This window comes from Notamacropus eugenii, chromosome 3 (assembly GCF_028372415.1).
Source record: "Notamacropus eugenii isolate mMacEug1 chromosome 3, mMacEug1.pri_v2, whole genome shotgun sequence".
Classification (NCBI taxonomy): Eukaryota; Metazoa; Chordata; class Mammalia; order Diprotodontia; family Macropodidae; genus Notamacropus; species Notamacropus eugenii.
This window is the reverse complement of record NC_092874.1, coordinates 153,826,153-153,852,265: the sequence shown is the minus strand read 5'-3', so window position 1 is coordinate 153,852,265 and position 26,113 is coordinate 153,826,153. Positions and strand designations below refer to the sequence as shown.

Genomic DNA, 26,113 nt, shown 5'->3' with positions numbered 1-26,113 from the left:
ATTGTTTTATAAATGAAAAAGACCAATGCATGTTGCCCTAAATAAAATTAACTGTTTCATAGAAATTCCAGTTAAGTTTGAAAAAAAAATATTAACCTACAAGTTGTGTCAATAAAAATTTTCATTATACTTAACTGTTATTTAAAATGCTTTCATCAAATTACCACTTTTAAAATTCGAAGTTTAAATAATGCATTGAGATATCTACATATTATGTGAAATATTTCATCAAAAACTAAAAAATGTAATGGTATAAAAGAAACTCACTATGATCACTTGCTAATACAAAAGATTCAGGAGTTCTTTCAGGTAGTGGGGGAGGCGACTCTTCACTAACATCAATATCTAAATTAAATACACATGATTAAGAATGAAATCAAATGTCATTTAAACAGAATGAAAATTTTCTTATATTCATTTCAATTACTGCAACATAGCTTCTCAAAGAAACAAAGAGTAAAACTGCAAAAACAGCAAATACTAAAAAGAAAAGCAATATGAATTTAACAAGAGAACTCTCCCACAAATTTTCCCTGAAGCCCTAGGGAACGGGTAGGAAAATTGTGACTTTGAGGCCACATGTGGTCCTCTTAGATCCTCAAGTGCAGACCTTTGACTGAATCCAAACTTCACATAACAAATTTGGTCCCCACTCCTGCCCCAGAGACAAAGCCTAAAAAAATGTTCTCCTTTGTTCTAACTAGGACTGGCTCCCAGGATTCTCCTTAGTGAACAGGCAATCTGTTTGCTGGAATTTCAGGGGATATTAGAAAAGTTTCCTTATAAATTCTACAATTAAATTCCATTCTTTAACTTAAGCCAAAAAGGTTTTTTAATAACTAAATTGCAACACATCTGTGAGGTAAAAAAAATTTATCAGTCATTTATACATCAGTGTGACTTTTACCAATAACTTTTTCCATAAGGTTGATAGTGGTGAGGGCCAAAAACCAAATAAGACCACTAAGGAAGAGAAGACAGAACAAGAGTAAGAAAATGAGAAGCTGAATAAAGAAAGTTGTTTTGCCTTGGAGTGGTGAACCCTGACTGACCCTATATAGATAGAAACACATAACCCAGCAGCTCAGTAGATGTCACCAAATACAGTGGAGATTCACTGATAACTCCTACTGGACTTAATCTCCTTATTATAAATAATCCAAGAATACCTGTGACATCTAAGAAAATAGTTCTCATTCTATTCTAAAATCTTGGTTCTAAAGGCAGAATACAGTAACAGGCTCACCACCAGCAGATTATTAAAGGCATTTTTGGTACTGTCCTTTGTCTACAAAGGCAACTTTAATAACTTGCCATGATTCCATTTTTTCTACTAGTAGTGATGGTGTACACCAGTGGTGTCAAACTCAAATAGAACTGCACAACAGGATCTCTAAGGCTGCAAACTGACTTCAAAAATCACATGCATTAACATTGTTTTAATGTAGTTTTAATTATTTTCTTAAACATTTCCCAATTACATTTTAATCTGGTCCCAGTTCTACTAGGTAGTATTGTGGCCTGCTTTTTTGATAATCCTGGTTTATGCTGAGTCATCTACACAGTGTAGATGTGGGTATACCAGATGAAGTCACAAAATCTAGGTCCAAATTCTGCCTCTCACACAATTTATTTATCCTTGAGTGGGTCACTTAGCTTATCTCATCTTTATTTTACCTGTAAAATGAGGGGAACTGGAATAAATGGCTTCTGGTGTTCCTTTCTGCTTTAGATCTAAAATCTGTGACCAGCTTCTGTGACCAGCAAATGACATTTGGAAGATAACTAGGATTATTAGCCTCTGGCTATTTAACCAGGCAATCCAAGATCTCTGTATCAATAGTGTATATATTCTAGTCAAATTAGACTCCCCATCAGTTATACTGCGCATAGATTCTGTAAGCTATCTTCCTAGAAATGTACTCTTGACATTCTTTGCTCTTAAAATAACCCAAAATTTAAGTTAGATTCTTTATCAACGATCTCCTGAGAGAAAAATTAAGATGTCAGTTAACAGTTTGTACAATTTCCATAGGCATTTTCAAATAATATTCAGTATGTAGCCCACTAGAAGATGGCTTTGAGAAAATCTGACTAGAAGACTCTATTCTAAATTAAAATAGAAATTAGTAAAAATATTTCCCAAAGACAATTAGCATTTAAATCACACAATGATTTTAATAAAAAACTTGGATCTATGTTAAAGGTAGCTAATAGTAATGATGAAAATAACATTTATATATAAGGTTGTATAGATCTAAGGTTTGCAAACAGCTTTAAATTTTATCTCATTTTATCCTCACAAGCCTGAGAGGTATTACCCTCATTTAATAGATGAGCAAACTGAGGTACACAGAGAGTAAATGATTTGCCTATGGTCAAATAACTAGCAAGTGAACTCAGGACTCCCTGACAATCCACATCAACTATTCTATCCATTACCCTGTCCACTGTGAAAATATACACGAGGATTCTGAGAGGAAACATGTTATAATTCTATCAGTAGTTCATGCAAGGCAATAAATATATAATTAGCAACAGAGTAAGTACTGTTACCAACTGTTAAGTGCTTTTTGGAACTCAAAAGTATGTTGCAGATAAATGCTTTGTTAATGTAAAGCTTATTTAGTAGTCCATTGTTACTGAGTTAAAAAAGTAAAAATAACAAATATTAAGAAAATACTGGTCAAAAAAAAAAGAACAGGGCTTAACATTTCATCTATTCTTTTAAAGTTATTCAAAGACAATTCACTGCTTAAATGATATTACGGGCAACAATTCCTTCCACCCATTTGCCTCCTCAAATCCTTTTTTTCCAACAAGGGCAAAAATATGAGTAAAATAATTTCCCAAGTATAAAACACAAGATATGTCATTCAGCCTGATACAAACATACTATGCAGATAGTTTGGGAATTATTTTTCAAGATCTAGTAGTAAATGGGGAGAGGAAAGCATTTAAAGTAAGAAATGATATTAAGCTGATAATATAGCAACTGTCATTAACTGCTTTTTATAGACAATAAAAATTAAATTAACACAAGAATTCCAACAAAAACCAAAATTTTCACCTAAGACACAACAGTAACTCAGACAACTTAAGCCACTCTCACTGTGCCCAAATCTGCAACCTAGGGAATAACATGCTGAGCTAAAGAAGATAAAATAAAATGTTTGGAAAATAAAGGCAGCACTTAAACTATGTATGTATACGTGTGTATGTATATACATGTGTGTTTGTGTGTGCATTAAAATTTTTAAATAATTTAAACATATAATATGCTTTTATTTTCCCAAGTTTTTCAAGCACGTATACAAACATAGTACACATACACATATATAACACACACACACACAATTACTGTGTGCCTGGAAACAAAGGAAAAAAAATCAACTCTTACAAAGTACTTACAAACAGGTACATATGTTTTATAACATTCATATTTATTTTTTGCGCTACTCAGTTACTGTTAAAATATGGGCAATGGCCAAACTATCAATCAAGTACTTGTGTTTACATTCCTGTTCTGTTGCATGGAAGTAACCAATACCTCCATTCCTATTTACTACACTAAAAAGGGCTTATTTTAAAAACCAAATAAGAAATTGTCACTTTTCCTCAAACATTAGATTGTGGCAGTTACCAAAAAAGACATATGATCATTAATTGTGAAGAGAAGTGCCAAACATAGGCATTATATATGTATCTGTGTGTCCTACACACATACAAACACACACACATAGGTTCACATGGGTATATAACCGTACATTGGTCCAATGAATGTAGACTTCATTTCCCCAAAAATCTGGCTTACAAAAAAACCTTTGTTCTTTAGCCTACGAACTGGCACAAATTTTAACATATTCCTGCTTTCTTCTTAAATAAAATTTCACTTTAGAGGGAGTCTTATCTATAAAGCTCTGTTCTAGTCTATGATTATTCCTATACGGTCTATATTGTTATCCTTCAGATTCTATATGCTACAACTGACAAACATCAATGTACATGACTAGGCAAATGTAACACATCCTCCAATTTAACTAGTTACAAAGCCCAGAGATGTTGAAAATACTACTTCTTGGTTTTAATTCAAAGCTGAAAGACCTGGTATTGGCTTATGAGAAGTTATTCAGCAGTATAAAAAGGTTATTAATGTATACTGATTAGAAACAGTGGTGATATGAAATGGGCCGTTACGTTATTCCAGGCAGTAGGTTTCAATAATATTTCAAATGCGATGTCACTCCCCACAATATTTGTGGCTATGATATATAAAATATCCATAATTTTGTTATCTGCCATCATTTGTGATTTATACAAGTCTAATGATAAAAATTCATTTTCAAACGTTAAAAGCTAAAAAGTTTGTGATCTAGGTTATGAAATTTAGAAAAAAATTTTTTGAAACTCAAAAGTTTATTATCTTTATATCATACTTTGTGATCTATTGGGTGAAGCTAAAGAAAACCTACCTTTTTCAGCCCCTGAACATATTGTAACTGGTACATCGTGTCTAGCAATGGACATTGGTAATACTTTTCTAGTAGAAATGTTTTCAATGCTAGTGGCAGTAGAAACTGTAGCACTTGCTGTTGAAATATTAGTCACATTCTTAGGCATGGCTCCATCACAGTTCCCCTCATCACTGTCAGAATCATCAGAGTGAAGAGGGTTAGTAAAACTGAGGGGTGCTCTAACTAAAGGTGTATTACTATCATGATCCACAAGACTGCTGGCTTCTATGTGTAACGTGGGGCTTGGTATTAGAGAAATAGTTTTAGTAGCCTGACATTGGTTATCTGAGGCTTTGCTCTCAGACTCATCAGGAATAGGCAGTGCATTTTCAGGACCATGTAATGGCCATATAACATGTCCTTTCTCTTTAAGAGGCAAACAATCTGGTCTTGGTGGTGTATCAGAACTTTTCTGTGTTCCTTCTTGTGTAGTTACTGAGATTTTGCTAGATGATGACACACCACACTCCACACAAGAGTTCTGAGAAACACCTTCAGTTAAATCCCCTGAACCCAGTTCCTGTGACTTCAAGAGTTTCTCAGTTGCACAGGGTGATACAGATTTAATCTTAATTGCATGTCCTCTATTCAAGAGTGTATTTCCATCAAAACTTTTTGGTCCCTCCTGTAGGGGAACCTTTTTAATTTCAAAACTCAAATTTCGTTCCAGTTTCTTCTCCATATGTTCCACTATTGGTTCATTCTTCCCTGGAAGTTCTGTTGATTTATTATAATTTTTATTGAGGTCTGTTGACTGCTGTTCTGATGAAACTGTATGCAACACGGGCTTTGGATGGTATCTGTCATTGTCTTGCCATACTGTAGTAACTGTTGGATAGGCTGAAGGAGGAGAAGGTGTCAAGATGGGTGGTACAGGGTGAGGTTCTGGAGGCTGTAATATTTCTTCTTTAGCATCCCCTTCAACAAGGCAACTGAGAAAAAAAGATGATATTAAATTTCTCAAGAGTCTGTGAAATCTGTTAATAGTAACTTATATTTGCATAGTAACTCTTTGGGTTCATAACATGCTTTCATAGCCATTATATCTCATTCGATTCTTACAGCTGGGTGGGATGTGTTATTACAGGAAACATGTTAAGTCATAAAGCTATCGAGTGACATAACTGCAATTTGAACCTAAATTGTCTGACTCCAAGGTCAATCAGTGGTCTTTCCAATACCTAATTCGGACAGCTAGTACACGCTGAGACACACACACACACACACTCACACACACTCACACTCTCTCAGTCTCTTTCCCGTCCCCCTCCTTTCCCTCTCCCCTTTCATTCTAACGCCTTTACTTGCTCTTCACATCACCTTGCCTTCTATGTCTCTTAAATGCCTAGAAAACCTTATCTATACTCCCTGCTTCTATGGTATCCTTCCCTTACTTCTGTACACCTTACAATTACCCTAAACACTTTCCCCACTTCTACCTTCTCTATTACTGGAGTGGGCTATATCATTCTCTTAGTCCCCTGGATTCACAACCTAGGTGTTGTCTTCGATTCCTTATCCCCCCATATGCAAGCTGTTACCAAGAACTATTAATTTCACATTTGCAACATCTCCCACATGTTTCATTCCCTCCACTGTCACTGCCACCATTCTAATGCTGACCCTCATCAACTTGTGCCTAGATTACTGTAATAGCCACTGACGGGTCTGTCTACCTAAAGGCTCTCCCTGTTCCAATTCATTCTTCATTCAGTCACTTAATTTTCCTAAAGTGCAAATCTGATCATGTCACCTCCCTACTCAATAAACTCCAGTGGCTCCCTAATGCTTTAAGGCACAAATACAAAATCCTCTTTAGCACTCAAAGCCCTTCAAAACCTAGCCCCCTCCTACCTTTCCAGTCTTCTTACACCTTACTCCCCAAAATGTACTCTTCAGTCCAGTGACACTGGCCTCCTGGTCAGTGATTAACACACTCCATATCTCTTGGCTTTGGGTATATTCTCTGGTTGTTCCCTCATGCTTATAACACCCTCATTCTCTGTGCTGCCTAGTGACCCCTGTGGTTTCCTTTAACACCTTATGGAAGGTATGCACATTTTTGCAGTCCTTTGGGCATAGTTCTAAATTGCTCTTCAGAATGGTTGGATCAGCTCCCAGCTCCATCAACAATGAATAAGTGTTCCAACTCTCCCACATCTTCTCCAACATTTATCACCTTCCTGTTTTGTCATGTAGGCCAATCTGACAGGTGTGATGTGGTACCTCAGAGTTGTTTTAATTTGCATCTCTCTAATCAATAGTGATTTGGAGCATTTTTTCATATGATTATAGATAGCTTTAATTTCTTCCTCTGAAAACTTCTGTTCATATCCTTTGACCATTTATCAATTGGGGAATGACTAGTATTCTTGTACATTTGACTCAGTTCTCTATATATTTTAGAAATGAGGCCTTTATCACAGACACTAGTTGCAAAAATTCTTTCCAAGTTTTTTGCTTCCCTCCTAATCTTGGTTACATTGGGTTTGTGTGTGTACCTGGGTAAGGGTGGAATACAGTCCAGCAAAGGCCACGCCAGCACAGACCCAGTTTCAGCAAACGAGGAGCAAGCCTTGGGAACCGTTTCCATTCCACAGAATGCCTGCTTCCAGAGCTCTCAGTCCACTTACAGTAAGGGGGTCAAACAACATGTCAGAAGGAGATTACAAGAATCTCTTTGCAAACACTGGGCCAGGACTATGTTACTTGGCTCATACTCAGATCTGGGTCATAGTCTCAGGAAGAGGAGGAACACAGGCCAGAAGAGTATAGTGAACACACCTCTCCTTAGACCAATCCACCTTGGAAGAACTGAAAATCTAAAAGTCCCTTAAGTATCTCTGAAAACAGCTAGACAAAAACCCCTAAAGCTTGAGACAATGCACCCTCCATCCTGAAAGCAGAGCCCATAACAAAGAGTTAAAATAAAAGTCAAGCAAAAGGCTGAGCAAATAAAAAAAAAATTCTGACCATAGAAAGTTACTATGGTGACAAGTAAAATCAAAACACATACTCAAAAAAGATAACAAAGTCAAAGCTCCTACATCCAAAGCTTCCAAGAAAAATAAGAATTGATTTCAGATCATGGAAGACCTCAGAAAGGATTGTGAAAATCAAGTAAAGGCTGTGGAGAAAAATTTTGTTAAAAAAATGAGAATGATACAAGAAAATAATGAAAAATGAGTCTACAGCTTGGTAAAGGAGACACAAAAATTCACTGAAGAAAAAAATTCCTTAAAAAGTAGAATTGGCCAAATGTAAAAAGAAGCACAAAAGCTCACTGAAGAAAATAAGGAATTAAAACCATAATTGAGCAAATAGATGCTAATGATTTTAGGAGAAATCAATAAACAATAACAACAAAAGAAAGAAAAAATGTAAGACTGTGAATTATCTCACTGGAAAAACAACTGACCTGGAAAATACATCCAGGAGAGATAATTTTAAAATTATCAGACTACTTGAAAACTATGATAAAAAAAAGAGCTTACATATCACCTTTCAAGAAATCATCAAGGAAAACAGTTGATATTCTAGAACTAGAGCATAAAAAAGAAATTGAAAGAATCCACCAATCACCTTCTGAAAGAGATCCAAAAATGAAAACTCACAGGAATATTACAGCCAAATTCCAGGGCTCTCAGATCAAGGAGAAAATATTGTGAGCAGCCAAAAAGAAACAATTCAAAAACTGTGGAGCCACAGTCAGGATAACACAAGATTTAGCTTCTACATTAAAGTATCAGAAGGCTTGGAATAGATATTCCAGAGGGCAAAGGAGCTAAGATTACCACACCAAGAATCACCTACCCAGCAAAACTGAGTATATTCCTTTGGGAGAAAATGGACAATAAATGAATAGATAATAAATAATAATAGTAACAAATAGAGAACTCTGCAGCATTCTTGAAGACCAGAACTGAACAGAAAGTATCACTTTCAAATACAAGACTCAACAGAAGTCATAAAAAGGTAAACAGGAAAAGGATTACAATTAAATTATTTACATTCCTACATGGAAAGATGACACTGGAAATTCTTAAGAACTTTCTCATTATTAGTGCCATTAGGAGTATATATAGCCAGAGGGCACAAGTGTGAGTTGAATATGAAGGGATGATATCTAAAAAAACTAAAATTAAGGGGTGAGAGAGGAATGTACTGTGAGAAAGTAAAAGGTTGAGGCAGAATGGGGTAAATTATTTCACATAACAAGAAAAAGCTTTTACAGTGGAAAGGAAGATGGGGGAAGTGAGTGAGAGTAAGTGAACTTTACTCTCATCAGAATTGGCTCAAAGAGGGAGTAACATACACACTCAGTTGGGTATAGAAACCTATCTTACCCTACAGGAAAATGGGAGTGAAGTGATAGAAGGGATGGCAGTCTGGTGTTAAGGGGTAGTCAGAAGCAATTTCTGTACTCTTGAGAAGGGCAGGGTAAAAGGAGACAGGAAATACAACAGGGCGATATAGCAAGGAGGGAAATGCAATTAGCAATAATAACTGAAAAAATTTTGAAGCAAGTTTCTCTGATAAAGGTCTCATTTCTCGAATATATAAAGAACTGAGTCAAATTATAAAAATAAGAGTCATTCCCCAATTGATAAAAGATAGTAAGTTTTCAGATGAAGTAATAAAAGCTATCAATAGCCATAAGAAAATACTATAACTGAAGAAATGCAAATTAAAAGAATTCTGATGTACTACCTCATACATGTTAGATTGGCTAATAGGAAAGAAAAGGAAAATGACAAATGTTGGAGGGGATGTTGGAGAAATGAAACATTAATGCACTTTTGGTGGAGTTGTAAAATGATTCAACCATTATGTAGAGCAATTTGGAACTAGGTCCAAAAGGCTATAAAATCATGTATACCCTTTGACCCAGCAATACCACTACTAGGGCTGTATCCAACAGAGATTAAAAAAAAAAAAAAAGGACCTATATGTACAAAAATATTTATAGCAGCTTTTCCCTGGTGGCAAAGGATTGGAAATTGAGGGGACACTCATCAATTGAAGAAGAGCTGAACAAACTGTGGTGTATGATGATGATGATGATGAATGCTACTGTGTTATAAGAAATGATGAACTCTTTTGATTTACTCTCAGAAAAACCTGGAAAAACTTACAGGAGCTGATGCAAGGTGAAATATACTGTGTACAAAGTAACAGCAATATTTTAAGATGATCAGCTGTGACTGACTTAGCTATTCTCAGCAGTATGATGATCCAAGACAACTAGGAAGGAATTAGGATGAATCCCTAGAAAAAGAACTGATGATGTCTGAATTAAGATTGAAGCATACTTTTTTAACTTTATTTTTCTTGGGTTTGGGGGGGAAGGGAGAGGAATCTGTTTTCTTTCACAACATGACTAATATGGAAATGTTTTGCGTGGCTTAAAAAAAGGAATTCTACAATCCAAGAAATATTTCTTTAGAGTTTATTTCATATAGCCAAGCCAATAATAGTCTCTTCTAAAAAATAAAAGAAAGAAATGCCTTGTCCAATAAGAAACAATAGACTCTTTCCCTCCCTTGGGGATTTGTTTTTACTTGAAATTTTGTAAAAGTATATCCCTATGGATATATGTTTGACTTCCACCAAAAATGATGAATGACGGCCTTCCTGTTCTATCGCATCCTTATGTTTCATGCAATCCAGTTTTGCCAAACATAGTTGCAAGGGACTGGTTATAAAAAGGCAGGGCTATCCTGGATGATAACACCCTTAGAAGTATAACCCATCTTCTCTTAGTAGCCATTAATAGTTCTGTCATTCTTAGATGTATCCATTCCTTTTCTGAAACCATTTACAATGTAACACAAAACAAAGGAAAATCTAAAATCATTCTCAATGTTTGGTGGGCCCATTCAAACTCTGCAGTGGTGGTGAAAAAGTAATAGAAAAAGGGGCAATGAGTAGAAAAAAAAATTATATTTTTTTTAGATAATCAATAAACATTAACTTAGGAGTTGGTAAAAAAAAAAAAAGACCCAATGGAAATTCCCCCCCCCCCTTTTTTTCTTTTTTATTTTTGAGGGGATAAAAATCACTTTTAATCAAGCACATGTATCAGTCCTTTAACCAAGCACATAATATCATTCACCTATTTCAAGGGAGTCAGCACCCAAATTTCAAAAAAAATACAGAGAAACTAAAAATCAACAGACATGGCTTCCTTTGTCTGAATTCAACAGACAGTTGCACCCCAACTATCTGACCACAGTTACCTGGGAAGGAAACATGACATCTGGGTTCTCAATCCCAGAGTTCTCATGTGACCAAACACTTAAAAAAACTAAGCCTTACTAGAAGCTTTCCCTTTTAATTCTAGTGCCTTCACTCCATTAATTATTTCCTACTTATATTGCATATAGTTTGTTTTGTATGCATTTGTTTGCATGCTGTCAATTAATTACATTATAATTTATAAACTCCTAAAAGGTAGGAAACTGTCTTTTGCCTCTTTTTTGTATCCTCAGTGCTTAGCACAGTATAGATGCTTAATGTGTGTTGACTGCGTGCTTTCATATCTCATACTTCAACTGAAACTGTTCTCTTCAAAGTTACTAATGACTTCTTAACTGTCAAGTTCAATGGCCTTTCCTGTTGCTGCCTTATTCTTTCTTATTTTCGTAATATTTCTCAGTCTTTTTTTTTTGTTTCATTGTCCAGTCTTATACTCTGGCCCTGACTACCTTCAATCTGTCCTTTTCCTTCTCACCATACTTCATCTCAGTGAGCTCATCAGCTACTATGGGATTTAATCACCTTTATACTCTCTGAGCCCAGGCTTCCTTAGACTCACTATTGAGCTCGAGTTCCGTATCATCAATTACTTATTAAATATTTCCAGCTGTATAGCCCACAAGCATCTCAAATATAACACATCCAAAACAGAATTCATCAGTTTTCCTCTGAAAATCTGAACTCTTCTTAATTTTATTATTTTCTATGGAGGGCACTACTATCCCTCTAGTTATCTGTGTTTAAACCCAAATACTTGACTCTCTTCACCCTGCCACATCCAATCAATTACCAACTCCTGTTAATTCTAACTTGATAACTTTATCTCTGTCCTCTTCTCCATTTATCCCATGGCTACCACCTTTGTTCAGGTCATCATCAATTCTATTCTGTATTATTACAACAGTCTCCCTGACCCAGAGTCTCCTGTCTTTTCAGTTCTACCTTCCACAATTCTACCCTCCATACCAAAGTGATATTTCTAAGGCACAAGTCTGACCATGACATCCCCTGGCTCCTCTAGTGAGGTTCCTTCAAGGACAAGATGTCAACTTCTCTGCAGGAAATTTATTACATTCTAGCTAAACTGGCCTACGTACTGTATTCTGTAACTGATTCTATACCTTTGTAAGAAATACCCCCCACGCCTGGAACATACTCTGAAACATACTCTGATCTCTGCCTTAGAATCCATAGCTTCATCTAAAACTCATTTCCTGCATGTTCAGAGTCCTCCAACAGTTAACACCTCATTATTTTGTATAGATTTTATATTTGTTTTTATGTATACAGGTTATTCTCTTTTCCCCCAAAAGAAAGGAATCTCCTAAAGGGATGAGCTGTTTTGTTTTTGTCCTTGTCCTTGTCTCCATAGACTGGGTTCTCCCAGCAGAGCTCCACTCCTAGTAGATGGCTTGTTGATTTAGGGATTACCAGGTTTATTAAGTTCATTTTGGGGTTCAGAGGAGAGAGAAGCAGGATGTATGAAACAAAAATGTTAAATGTAAGACATTCTTTAAAAATAATCTGTACATAAGATTTGTGTTTTCATAAGTAATTCTTTTGCTCATATTTGAAGTTCGTTGAGTACAGAATTAAAAAATAAAAAGTGAAAAAAATTTTCTATTCCATTGCCCAAATTTTGAGCGGCAGTTTCAGACAAAAATGCTGAAATTTTTTAATGCTTTTCTTAATTTTTGGTCTGATAAGCAGAATTTAAAACCTTTATTCTTGTCATTTTCAATGCATAATAATGTTTTTACTTGATCTGATATGCCCAATTATCCCGTTTATTACTATGACACATAGAATCATCAGGAAATCAATCATCTACTCCAAATGTTTCATAAGGTTTTCTATGCTTTAAAGAATGGCATGAGAAAGAAGATTATCATTCAAAACTTATAAATATAGAAGGGCTGAAGATCTTAAATTCAAAACCTCCTCTTCCTCCAGAAGAAAATCACCCAATACTTTTTTTTCTCATTTCCAAGGTTATTTTTCAGTATTAAATTGAAATATTAATATTCAAGAAACAGGAAGGAAAAACATCTAGTTTACAACATTTAAAGACAATTAAGACTGGACAATTAAGACTGTTTCAGAGAATGCTTATATTTTTATCCCACATAAACACCCTCAAGTTCAGTCATCCCACAATTTGGTAAAATATTAATTTACTGTAGAAATTACCTGGCCTCAGTCCAGAGAAAATACTCAGTATATACAACTTCTTATTAAAAAGACAACAACAAAAGGAATTGTTTTGTTCACTAAATTCTCAATTTGTTCTACAAACCTTGCCTTATCTTTTGCCAGCACTGAATCAATACTTTTAGACGGAGATGTGACAGAACAGACACCAAAGACCTCAAAGTATTCATTCATTTTAGCAAAGAGCAGGGTCAAGTAGGAGAATACATGTGTGGTTATAGGAATAGAGTTTAGGGTAATGCTAATGTCAGGTAAAACTAGGATTACACAGACCCAAAAGATATTTTACAAACTGGAACATTTATTTACATGTATAAAATTTTACTGTCTTTTTGTGCTAACAAGTCTTACTTTCAGGTATTTCCAGAATAAAAATTTTACAACAATTATTAGCAGGAATTTGTATTAAATCTTTTAAATGTCTTTATGCAATTATCCAGGCTTATTTACTGTTCACTCAACTCTTCTACACACGTAATATATTCTCTGTAACAAAATTATGTTCATATACTCTGATATTTTTTAACCATTTAATTTTGTACATCACAATTCTAACAGTTGACAGCTTTGCAAGTCAGCTTTTTGTATGAAATTTATTTTGCTCTCATTAATTCTAAATGTTCCTTGTCTAAATGATGGTATTCATACTTAGTCCATGTATATCACGTTTCTATCTCTAATATCTTCCCTTTATTTCAACCCCCAATCTTCTTTAAAGTATGATTTTTTTTTTCTGTTCAGTATCCTCAAAGATTGGCACCTTTTCTATAACTTAGAGATTTCTTAGAGAGGTGGTAGAAGACACTGGGAGTGTGATTTGTCCAGGGTCACCAAACCACCATGAGTTAGGATGAGACCTGATCCCAAGTCTTTAGGACTCCAAGGTTAACTTTCTATGGGGATATACTCTAATACTGTCGGGATGGAATGTTCAGAAACATCATCTACAACTTCTATGCAGGTTGAATATGCATTGACACAACACTGACATGATAACCTCAAAGAAGTTAAGATTTGGGAATTCCAAATATTACCTTTAAAGAAGAGACAATGATTATCTTGTGTGTGTTTACATTAGACTAAATCTGTAAAGCACATTGTTAAATCAAGGAAGTAAACTTTGTACATCTACAGCAGTCAGTCTGGAAATGAAATCAGAACAAAGCATTTGGAAGAGATGGTTTAGCCTTGATAAAAAATTAATTTCTTTGAGCTTGAATCCAGGATCTTGGCATCTGTAATGATTGCAGATACAGGACTACAGAAGGTATTGACATACCACCATGGGAGAAAAGGGAGAGGAGGGGGAGAAGAGAATGTTATGCTTCAAAAGCAAAGACATCCACCATCCATAACAATTTTGCATGAAAATAAAACTTGTTTGCACTCTGAAGCAATGATTATGACTATTTTTTTGTTCTGTTAAATACTTCATTGAAAAAAGTTAGTGAACTTTCTTAATCACAGCCTGAAAGCAAAAACCATTTAGCCATTGTATATTGATCATTAAAGACCTCTTATTTATTTTTAAAACCAGTAATAAGCCAAGCTAATTTGCATATTAAAGTAAGAAGGAAAAAATGAAGTTGTCAATTAAGTGGGAACTGCATGGGAACCAAAAAAAAATCCTCACCTAAACCACAGATAGTCTACGTAGCAAATTATTGGATTTTATTATTATTTTAAGAGTGCAGATGTCAAGTTTATGCAATACACTTAGGATATGCCTAAAATAGATGGAGTTCTGCTGCATTCATCTTAAATCATAAAACTGAATATCAAGCATCACATTAAGTAGAGAGAGGCTGACATGGGTATCAGTTTTAATCATATAAGCAATCAGATTATGTTTAGTAGCAAAGATATAATTGATTGAATGTGTAAGAGGATAAATTACAAGTTATAAAACATTCCTAAATAAAGGATCCTAAAAAAAGTATCCACTAGCAATTTTTGAACTATTTTCAAACTAAGAAAATAATAATAAAATGAATTAACATCTTAATTAAGCTACATTTAATTATCAAAATCATAGAAAACTCCTCTTTGTTCTTTTATTTGGGTATTTATGAATGTTGTTTTAGAGATATGAAATTTTTTCCCTAATATTACAGTTGAGACAATTTATGTGTTATAGCAACACACAAATGTCCTAACCTTAATTCTATTTAAAAAAATAAAAACCATAATTTAATTCAGCTTTTTTTAAAGAATACATGCTAAAAAAAAGTCAACTGAGAAATAATCAATATTTGTCAATTCTTGTTATGAAATTTTATGTAAGAATTTTCATTGATACCATCGTTTTCCAACACTTCTATTTTTTTTTCCTTTCAAGCTATATCACTAATGAAATAAAACACTAATCACACTAATTCTGCATGCAAGAAAATTTTTAAAAGGCAGGGGAGAGGAAACATTTATTAAATGCCTATAGTGCCAGACATATTTATCAAGTGCCACAGTGCTAGGTACTCTGTGAAGCACTTTAGAAATATCATCTCATTTGATCACCAAGTCAACCCTGGGGGACTGGTGCTGTTGAGGAAACTGAGGCCGACAGGGTCACAAAACTATGAAGTATCTGAGGTCACATTTGACCATGGATCTTTCTGACTCCAGGTCTAGCATTCCATCTATTTTGCCACCTAACTGCAGAGCTTGGAAACTATTAAACTACTGCACAGGCAAGTTGAGAGCACCTTTCTTTTTGCCATATATAGCTAAGACTGCAAGGTAAAGCAGAGCAAATGCCAAGAAGGAAGGCTGTACTCTATGAAAGCTGCCAAATTTCCAGCATAAACGGGACCATGAGGGTTAAAATAGAGAATTTTACAATAATATGAAAATGCAGACCTGGAAGATGACAAGACTAGGAAAGCAGGGGATATGGTAGTTGCCAAGTTAGGTGTTTATTAAAGCAGGCAGAATAGAAGGGGGGTAAGAGCTTCAAACTTGACTAAAGAGATAACTCTTAATTAGAGACCCTTGCTAGTTCATCTGAGTGCGTGGCATCCTATTGTAGTAACTTATTCAGAATTGTAGACTACAAAGTGGATTTATATCTTATGTGAGAGTTAAGTTCTAAAGCAGCATATAAAGTGAAAATCTTAAAATAACATCTGAAAATCCTTTTAGATGGTAAGCTTTGAATTCTTATTAGAAGGTTGTTCATCTCAGTTCAGAGTTCCTCAGTCTGAAGCATGGAGAACTCAAGAGCCTCTACTTCTTCCATAACTCAGTTGCCACACTGGAAAGGATAAAGGACTGGGCAAAAAAGTTAAACTGTGGGAAAGACTTCTAGTATGGACATTAAGGACATACACACACCCAACATCTCAAAACTTCATGACACCTCCCATTCTTTCCTTCCTCCCACTCTGTGACAAAGAGGTGGTCCACCCTCGTACTTGATCCCATCTTCTCCAACAGACTGCATCTTCAGTCATCCTCTCTCCCTCCAGCTTTTGAATCTTCAATATCATCTTCTCTACCATCCTCTACTAGTTCCTTCCCATCTTCAAACATGACTAAGTATCCCTCAAACTTAAAAAAAAAAAAAAAAGCAAACAAAAAAACTTCACCTGATCCTAACTTCCTTCCCTTCAAATTATTAAATTATTATCCTATTCTCCTCCTCTCTCAGTCAAACCCCATGAAAGAGCTGTCCATTCTCACTGTTGCCAATTTCCATCCTCTCCCTTAACTCTTTTCCAATCTGGCTTCCAATTTCATTCACCTGAAACTGCTCTTTCCAAAATCTGCGATCTCTTAATTGCCAAATCTGACAGTCTTTTCTCAGTCCTCCTCTTTCTTGACCTATATGCTAATTCTGACATTGTTCACAACCCTCCTGTCTTGGACAGCTTCTCTTTTCTGGGTTTTCTTAACTCTATCCTTAACGCTCAGTGGCCTTTCTGAGGGATCATCACTCAAATCATACCCCTGTGAGTACTCCCAATGCTCTATCTCAGCCCCTCTTCTTTTTTCTTTCTGTCTACATTCTCTCTCTGGTAACAAATCAGCTCTCATAACTAAGTATCAACTCTATGTTGGCACTCAAAGACCTATTTATCCATCCCCAGTCTCTACCCTGACCTGCAGGCCTATATCACCAATTTTTGAAAACTGATTTTTAAAATTAAAATATTTCCTCTCCCTCTTCATCTAAAAAAAGGACAGCAAAACCTTTGTAATGATTATGCACACTTAAGCAAAACAAATTTCCAGACTGGACAAGTCCAAAATATATGTGACTACTTCTGCATCTTGAGTCCATCATCTTTCTGCCAGGACCACATCACCAATTACCTACTGCACATTTCAAACTGGATGTCCTGAAGAGTTCTTAAACTCAACATGTCTACAACTAAACTCATTATCTTTCACTCAGACCTTCCTGTCTCACAAATTTCCATATTTCTGTAGAGGGCATTGCCATCTTTCCAGTCCCATATTCTCAACTCCTTTCTCCACTGAATGTGTATCCAAATCAGTTTGCCAAATCCTGCTTCATAGCATCTTTTGCATCAGATCCTTTCTCTCCATTTACAGCTACCACTTTAATCTAGTTCTTCATCATCTATTGCCTAGAATTATTTCAATAGCCTCTTAATTTGTCTCCTTACTTCAAGTGTTTCAGCACTCCAATCCATCTACATACTGCTGCCAAAGCATTTTCCTTAAGCAGAGAACTCATCATATGATGCCCTTCCCTACTCAATCAATTTCATTAGCTTCCTAGTGTCTAAGATACATAATCTTAAACTTGATTTTTAACTTGCTTCAACTTATCTTTGCAGTCTCAATGGACACTACACTCCCCTCCAGTTCTCTAATCCAGAAAAACTGGCCTTCACTCTCGCTCACTCCAGATATGTCTCCCTGCCTTTCTACTGGCTATCCCACAGGATTAGAATGCAATTCCTTATTTCTTCCTTACAGAATCCTGCTCTTCCTTCACAGTGTAACTAAAGCATCTATATGAAGTCTTTCCTGATCAAAAAAACTGTCTTGTATTTAACTACTTAGTACATGCTTGCATTTATTCGTGCTATGCTATATTTGATCACTTTATATTGATGTTATATGTATTTTTATATGTACTTACATCTCTTTTATTAGGATGTAAATTTCTTGCCAGGAGGGACATTTATATATAATTTTTCTATTTGTATTCCCAGTGCTTAGAATAATGCCTGGCACATAGTAGTTAATACTTGTATATTTATGTTACATCCCTGACCAGGAATCAATAAATGAGCACATTCTTTCTACATATGAAATGATAAGGCAAAAAGGAAGCTGCAGTTAGATGAAATGGTTGCTCCTACTTGAGAGATGCAGTAAAGGAATTGGCAGGTCCAAAGGCAAAAAACATTGGTTTCATAGGAGACTGATCCACTCATATGTCAATGTTCGTGATGAACATTAGCAAGAAGAATCATAGTAGTAACAGCAAATTTTGAGCATCAGTTGGATACGCACAGTAAGGGAAAGTGAGAAGTGGAAGATAACTGCTACTGTATACCACTGCTATCTTCACCATACCTGCTGCACGTCCCAGCTTATCCAATTATTATCTAATGCCATTGACAAATTCACCAATAAAAATGGCCAGTAGCACAGGGTCAAAGACAGAACACTGGGCTGCTCCACTTAGGACCAAGCTGACGTTGATCCATTAATGACTACATTAATTTCATTCATTAAACCAATTCCAAACTCATTTTACTCCCTACATCATAAGGTACACATCTCAAAATTTGTTTATAAGGACAGGAAAGGTTTTCTCAAAACATCTGCTGAAATCTAGGTATGATATGTCAAAGACAATTCTCCAGATTTAGCAGTACAGTAACCCTATTAAAAAAGGAAATCAATTCTAAGACTAATTCTTGCATTTTCATTTTAAACTTTTTGAAAATATTTTTAAAATGCTAGTTCTCCAGTTATATCACCCCTATCTTTCCACCAAAAAGAATTTTTAAAATAGCAGTATAACTTTTTTGCAAATAATTTTCTTTGAAATAGAAGTATTTCTCTATTTAAAATAGAGGGAAAATGGTGTTATAAAACAGAAGATTTAAGACATCTATCAGAGGGATATAGGCTAATAAGAATAATCATAATTAAAGTATTATGATTTTGTGGTTAAAACAAATAACTTTTTTATTAAAATTCATGAATCTGTAAATGATGAAGCTATATATACTACCAAAAGAAATAATTCCTCCAGCCCAAGAGGGAAAATACAGTGCATGGTACCTGCGGGTACGTGGAGGCTTCGGAGGGGGAGAATCTGGTTTTTCAAGGTTCAGAGAGCTGACAATCTTTTCTGTGCTAATTTCATCCTGCCAAAAGGAAAAAAACAAAACAAAATTATTCTCTAATTTAGTCTCAATCTTACTAGGCTTCTGCATATACACTGCACAAAACAAGTGCATCATTCCAGATAACAGAAGTGGTCTTAGTAAAGACCCTGAAGGGCAGTTACAGTAAGAATGGCAAATAACTGAATTCCAGCACTCTCAATTACAGCACCAAAACATGTGTCAATTATATAAGTTCAAATCTTAAATGACTACACAAGGCAACAAATAGTGTCCTTGTTCTCCAGTGTTCCTTTTAGCACTAACACTGTGAATCACTGAATTAAGAAATTCAACATCAAAAACAACCCTTAAAAAAGAAAAGGTTCACTCCCTTGCTGACACCATCCATGTTCTCTCAGGAAGTGCCCCTTCTCATGAGACTAATAAATTCGTTTTTGCCTTCTTAAAAAAAAGTTCTTGGCACACTATCTCCAGAGCTCACCACCACTACAAACATATATCTGCTTAGGCAAATTTTTCCAAAAAGGGGTGTGGGGTGGTAAGGGTGAGCAATTCAAAGAACAAAATTGATGGATATTTCCAAGTACAACTACTGTATAAAATCTCTCTCCCCCTTTCCAAAAACATATTTCTAGTAAGTTGATAAAAGCAAAATTAATAGTGAATTTGCTCCAAATGGTGAAGGCAGAAGAAAGGGAGTGTGCTCAGAACCATTAGGTGGGGTGGGGTTTGGGGGGGGGGGGGGGGGGAATGGACTGCTAATATAGCCCTTGTCTTTTTACCTTTAGTGGGTAACTTAGTTAATAAGAAATGTGTGGGAACTACCAACTCAAAGAGTGGAGCTTGATGCTTACGGTGGCACAGAACCCCCAAACCAATCACATTCCCAGTAGTGTGCCTGCTAGGTCCCTCTCCTTGAAGGACAGAAAACAACTCAGGTGGGTTTCCATCTCCCTTTCCCTTTCTAGCCTTTGGCTCTGAGCATAGTCCAAGTTTCTCAACCTGCCAGCATTTTATGCCCCATCTACTTCCTTCAGCACTGCCTTCCTTGTCATTTGTGCCTAGTAACTAATATGTACCACTTCCCATGGTGTCTACTGCATAGATAGGGGTGTTTTAAACTTAGCAACTGTTTGGGAGTGGGAGGAGAGCAAAGTTCCAAGCTGGATTCTGAGTCAAAATCTGGTAAGCTTGTTTGTATCCACCAGTATGTTGAAGGAAGGGGACACGAAGAGGAAGCTCTATGTTTTAAAAAAGACTTCCAACATTAATTCTTCAGTATTTTAACATAGGTAAGGTTATGGTCTTTTGCCTTCAGGATTCAATTGTATTTGTTCTTTATCCAGAACATGCTAACTTTTTCTAAGGTTTTTGGTTTACTGCAATTTAAGGAAGGCAATTTCTCTGTTTTATCTTTAAGTCTTATATAATTTTCAGTATGCAAGGAAGAGATACCTGTTGAGACAGTTAAGGTTCCATTTTGTTCCATAAATTCAACAATTACCACAGTGGGATTTTGTGTTCTCTATTTCAGTCAAATATGTGATGGTAAAGATGTCGTCTATCACAGAATTGTCCTCTTCAATATTAAAACGTATGCTACTTAAACTTAATGCTACATTAAAATGTTACAAAGACTGGAAAATAGGATTCTCGGTCAATGATTATTAAGGTTCTTCTGGTTGCCCTTTATTGGGTCATAGCACCCAAGGTTTTTCCTACAACTGTCTGTCTTCTCCTCTACCAAATACTTTGAAAATTAATTCCTGAACATTTTCAAAATTTTGTCACATCCAGTACAGACCACAGCAGTATATAACTGATCTAATCTATGTGTTTCTTTCATCTTCCCCCCCCTACCCACCCAATACTATCACCACTTTATCAAGAAGCACATCAAGGACTCCAAAAATGGATACTGGATCCAAATGTTGTCACTTCATTGTTCTTGATGATGAACAGTTATAAAAACATTTGCATTTTTAACCCTTCTTTTATCTATTTTTCTATGTGGCAGACCTGCAAGACCTTAAAGACTCATCACTTGTTTCTTCAAAAGATCTTAAAATGAAATACACTTAACTCCTTACCATCCTTGCTTCATTCCTTTGGACAATACTCAGCTTATTAATGTACTTTTCAAAAATGTGGTATCAACAGCTCAATGCAATGCAGTATTATATATATGGTCTTACAAGGGCTAAGTATGACTATTATATGCCTCCTTATTTCTCTCAATGCAACCCAAGACTTTATTTTCCTTGTGATGTTATACCACTGACTCATAATGAATTTTCAGTCTATTAAAATCCACAGATCCCTTTCAGATGAATTGCCTTCTAGTCATGCCTCCTCTACCTTATATTTGCTTATTACTATAATTTAAAAACCCAGATTTAAGAATTTATATTTGTAACTATATTTCCTTTTATTACATCTGGCAGGATCTTGCCTCCATCATATACTTTTAAATACCTCTGTGATTGTGAAGATGTTGTCTTCAATCTGTGAAAGTCTGCTTTTCCATATTTTCATCAAGGATAACCTCAATAATTAGGTGACATAAATCAACCAATTATCATAATTCTCATTAAAAGATTACACAGAAATGGAAAAGTATGCATATGAATAAATAATTAGTTATCCATATTTTTTCAACTGCTGAGGCACTTTTAGTATCCATACTATACATACATTTCCTTCTTTGAAATATCTTGAAAATCATTTTCCAAGACAACTTGTGCTATCATCAATGATGAAAAGAGATTGTTATAACAATGATGGTAGATCTATTCCACTTCACTTCCTATTTGCTTTGTGGATAACTAGGCTTAGTCTGGTTTAACATCAAGATTGCCACAGGTTATTTCCAATTCATCACTATTTCTCATTTCATGAAAGAACGCTAATAATCATCTGTTGTCTTCCTCTATAATGATCTACAAAGGAGCTTGTAGTACTACCATACCAAATGATAACGCCCTTGGCTGCCCAGCAAAGGAAGCAAGTATTTGCTGACTGAGACCTGGGTGGGTCAGCATATGCAGGAACTCTCAACTCTAGTTTGAGTTTTTTTCAGATCTTCCAATTTTAAATTGTGAGCTGCTGTCTTCTTTGTTCTATAGGGCAGTTTTAATTTTAGTTTGTGGCCTTCAACTTCAATCTTTTCAACTACACATTTACAATATAAAATTTTTAGGTAAGGTGGCAAGGAAGGGGAGAGGAAAGGTAATGTGGCCAAGGGGAAAGAGCTGGCCTTGGAGCTAGGAAGACTTGATTCAAATCCCTTAATCCCGCAGTGCTCTAGCCAACTCTGTTTTCAGAGAAGGTGCTGGTGTGTTGATTCATAAAGGATAGTTATTCTCCGCAGAGTTCCCTAAACCAATGAAATCACAGCTCTAGTGCCAGTCTCTTCCTGTTTTTTAAAACAAATTCTTAGTGATTTTTTTTTATATTGCCAGATTTTCTCCCAACACCCATTCTCTCCCTCGCCCTGAGAGCAATCCCATAAAACAATAAAATTAATGTTTTGCATGATTTCACAAGTATAACTGATATCATATTGCTCGCCTTCTCAGTGAGTGGGGAAGAAGGCGGGAGTAGGGAAATTAAGTACTCAAAATATAAAAAGGAAACAATGTTTAAAATAATTTCTTAAAAAGAAATATTTTTAAAGAAAAAAGGGAGAGTAAAATCAACATTATCAATACATTAAAAAGTCTAAAAATATACAATATACTTCTATTCATGTTTATCTGAAATCCAAATGACCAGAATTTGTATATTTTCTATACTACTTTATGAGAAAGTCACAGGTAAGCTATAAATAGGAATTTATTCTGAAAATTCATTCTTAGGGTTTGTCAGAGGATCAGTATATGTTTGGAAAAAATTACCCACAAATGTTCCACTTCCTTTCTGAAAGGTTTTTTTTTTTCAGTTTCTGAAAATTACTGATTGTTGGGGTATAAGATACCAACCCAGTTAAAACAGTTGGGCAACTCAGGTTTTTTAATCCTGATTTTATTATGACTAGGCTCAGTGATCTTAGAGAAATTGCCTCTTGGTAACTGATAAACTGATAAATCACTAAGAAAAAAAAGAAAAGGAGGGACTCAATTTTGCTTTTCATTTTCTTTTTCAAAATTAGTATTATTTGGACTGGTTGGATCACGAGATGACAGATGACAAATGTTTGGTATTAGCTCCTAGGCACATATTTCCTACTTTAAAAAAATAATCCTATCACAAAGCAGAAGCAATGAGATATAGGAAGGAAGTGAGAAGAATAGGTGAGAGAGAGAAAAAAGGGATTCTAATGGAGAAGGGAAAGAACAGAGTAACAAAATGACACTGCTGTTATTCCGTTTTTCAATTTAAACCTATATTTTAAAATATTTTTTTTTCTTATTTGGAACCAAAATGTCTGCTGGCCAAGTATATTAATATAGGAGTTAAAATACAAAGATCTTATTTCTTCAAGAAGTTTTAACACAGACTGATGATTCAAAATGATTGAAGAGATAAAAAACAAAATTTCAAATCAGGAAGCATAAGGGAAATGAAAGCAAATCAACATACAAAGAACAGGTGAAATAAAATAAGAATTCAGAAATAACTCAGAATAGCTTTAACAAAGCAGAAATGCTATTGGTAATTTTAAAACTATATCTGGCATTATCATATGCTGCGTGATTTTGAGGGCAAAAAAGTTAATTTAAACTAATTTTCATTCCCTGAACATCCATCACAGAGGAAACATAAACAAGAAGCATTAAGCAGCTGCCACCATGTGAATGAAATATTGCCATGAATAAGAGAATTCTTAAAAGAAGTTCATGTTTAAATGGATAATTAAAAGCTCATATATCTGGTAATATCTTATTAAGAAATAAATTTCCTGAAAATTTCAAGTCCCAATAACTTACCACTACATCAGAAATTTTCCAGTCTGTGTATTTTTCATATTTTTGAAGTTGCTTTTCAAACAACTGGGCAATAGCTCGATGAACAAGTTCATATTGTTCCTATTGTGGACCAAAATAAAGGAATAAACAAAATACAATATTTTTAAACAATCAAGGATTTCACACTAATGTAATAGTACAGTTGACTTGCAAAAGGAACAAAAATATACCTTCGTTTGTACTGCAGAATGCCTTTGTGTTCTCATTTCTTGTATTAAATTGAATACATTAAACTCCTCAGGTATTTTCTAAAACAAATAATTTATTGCATGAATTTAGAAATAATTGTACAGAAAATACAACCTAAATATAGCTTGTGTCTTATACTTTATTTACTCACATTTCTCACCTACTAGTAGCCATTCATTCCTCTTAGGCAGCAACAGTTTCCCTTCCTTCCCTCCTATAGTAACTATGCCAAGCAATTTCTAAAATTCTCCTCTTGCTGCTTCCTGTCCTATTCTCTACTTGTTTCTTACTTTTAACTCTGGCAAGAGGAAGGAAAAAGGTGAATAAGGTAGGGAAAATTCTATGCTGGTACCACCACAGGTGGTATCTTTCCCTTCCTAGCTTCTCATTTCTATGGCATGTTAAAGGGAAACATATAAAACTGCAGATCCTCAAAGTAATCAAGTATTTTTTTTTTGCAATTGTTGTATCACAATCATATCAAGAATCAACTATGGGAAAAACACTACTTTAGACATTAGAAAAAATTTTTCTTATTAAAGATGTTAACATACTGTTAAAACTCCAATTTAATAGAACACAAAAGGAAAAGGAGTTTTTGCTTAATTTAAATTTTATTAGTCGAAGTATTTTAAATTGCCTTTTTTCCCCACAAAGAATTTGTTAAAAACTATTTCTGAAATTTCTTATCATATATTGGACATAACTAGATTTTTGGTTTCCTTGTGAATAAAAACTCACTGCACACAACTATAGATGTAAAAATGAGCTAACTTACACACCTGGAATTTATCACATCTAACTTTGTAATACTGAATAATTAAAAGCCATATGTATCAACTTTCAAGAATTAAATTATAATCTCTAGGAGAAAAGGACCGTGTCCTATGTTTCTTTTTATTGCCTAGAGTACTTATTATGATGCTTTACACATAATAGGGTCAAGAAATATCTGTTTCCTCAGTAATGAAAAACCCATAAGGCCTTAATTTGGCAACTATTTTTTTAAATAAACAAACCTGTTTTATTTTGATTTGCCTAAGAATGAAGCCAGATATGTAAATTAGCTAAACATGAAGGAGACTAGAGGAGGCAAGACTGAGGAAAGGAATAAAGGAAGAAACTAATAACTTTAGGTTAAGGCTGCTGACAGTATGACGATAGTAAAGGGAAGAGGTTTATCCTTCTTTCCTTTTCCTATCTCCCTTTGTTTTTTGCTCTGAGTTAAGGGATAAAAATGGGCAAAACGGGTCACATAGGTGGCAGAAGGAAAGGAGTTTTCCCTTTCTTCCTTTATCTTTGGCTCAAGGAAGTTTCTCAAGTCACTGAAGAGTGCTATTGTCTTAAAAAAAAAATTGTAAGCCCAATTCTGAATTCTATTTGCTTTTTTGTTTTTTTCTTCATACTCCTATATCAAGCAATTTTTTTAAAAAATGCCACAAGGTTAGGGAAGGCAGGATTAAAATGTGTTTCAGAGGTGAAAAATGGGGTTAACAAAGTTAACCCCAGCAGAGCTCTTCATATTTTTTGTTTTATTTTTGAAAATTAAAAAAAAAAAAAAAGCTGGGTCTGTAACCAAACTTTTTTATGTAAGTATGCAATTGACATTTTGAGAAGTACATTAGTGTAACTAATAAAA

The 26,113-nt window shown here is 34.9% G+C and overlaps 1 protein-coding gene across 3 annotated transcripts in view; it reads right to left on the bottom strand.

Annotated features, from left to right (window-relative positions):
* The window catches only part of PTPN12 (protein tyrosine phosphatase non-receptor type 12), a 96,731-nt gene that overhangs the window by 5,433 nt on the left and 65,185 nt on the right, over positions 1-26,113 (bottom strand). For 2 of the 3 annotated variants that reach the window (XM_072653171.1, XM_072653174.1), the window contains 5 exons: positions 24,456-24,533; positions 24,247-24,345; positions 19,251-19,336; positions 4,473-5,446; positions 268-345 (listed from right to left, as the gene is read on the bottom strand). In XM_072653171.1, coding sequence (XP_072509272.1) covers positions 268-345; positions 4,473-5,446; positions 19,251-19,336; positions 24,247-24,345; positions 24,456-24,533 — 1,315 coding nt within the window. The remainder of the gene's footprint in view (positions 1-267; positions 346-4,472; positions 5,447-19,250; positions 19,337-24,246; positions 24,346-24,455; positions 24,534-26,113) is intronic. The other variant, XM_072653172.1, reaches the window with a different exon arrangement.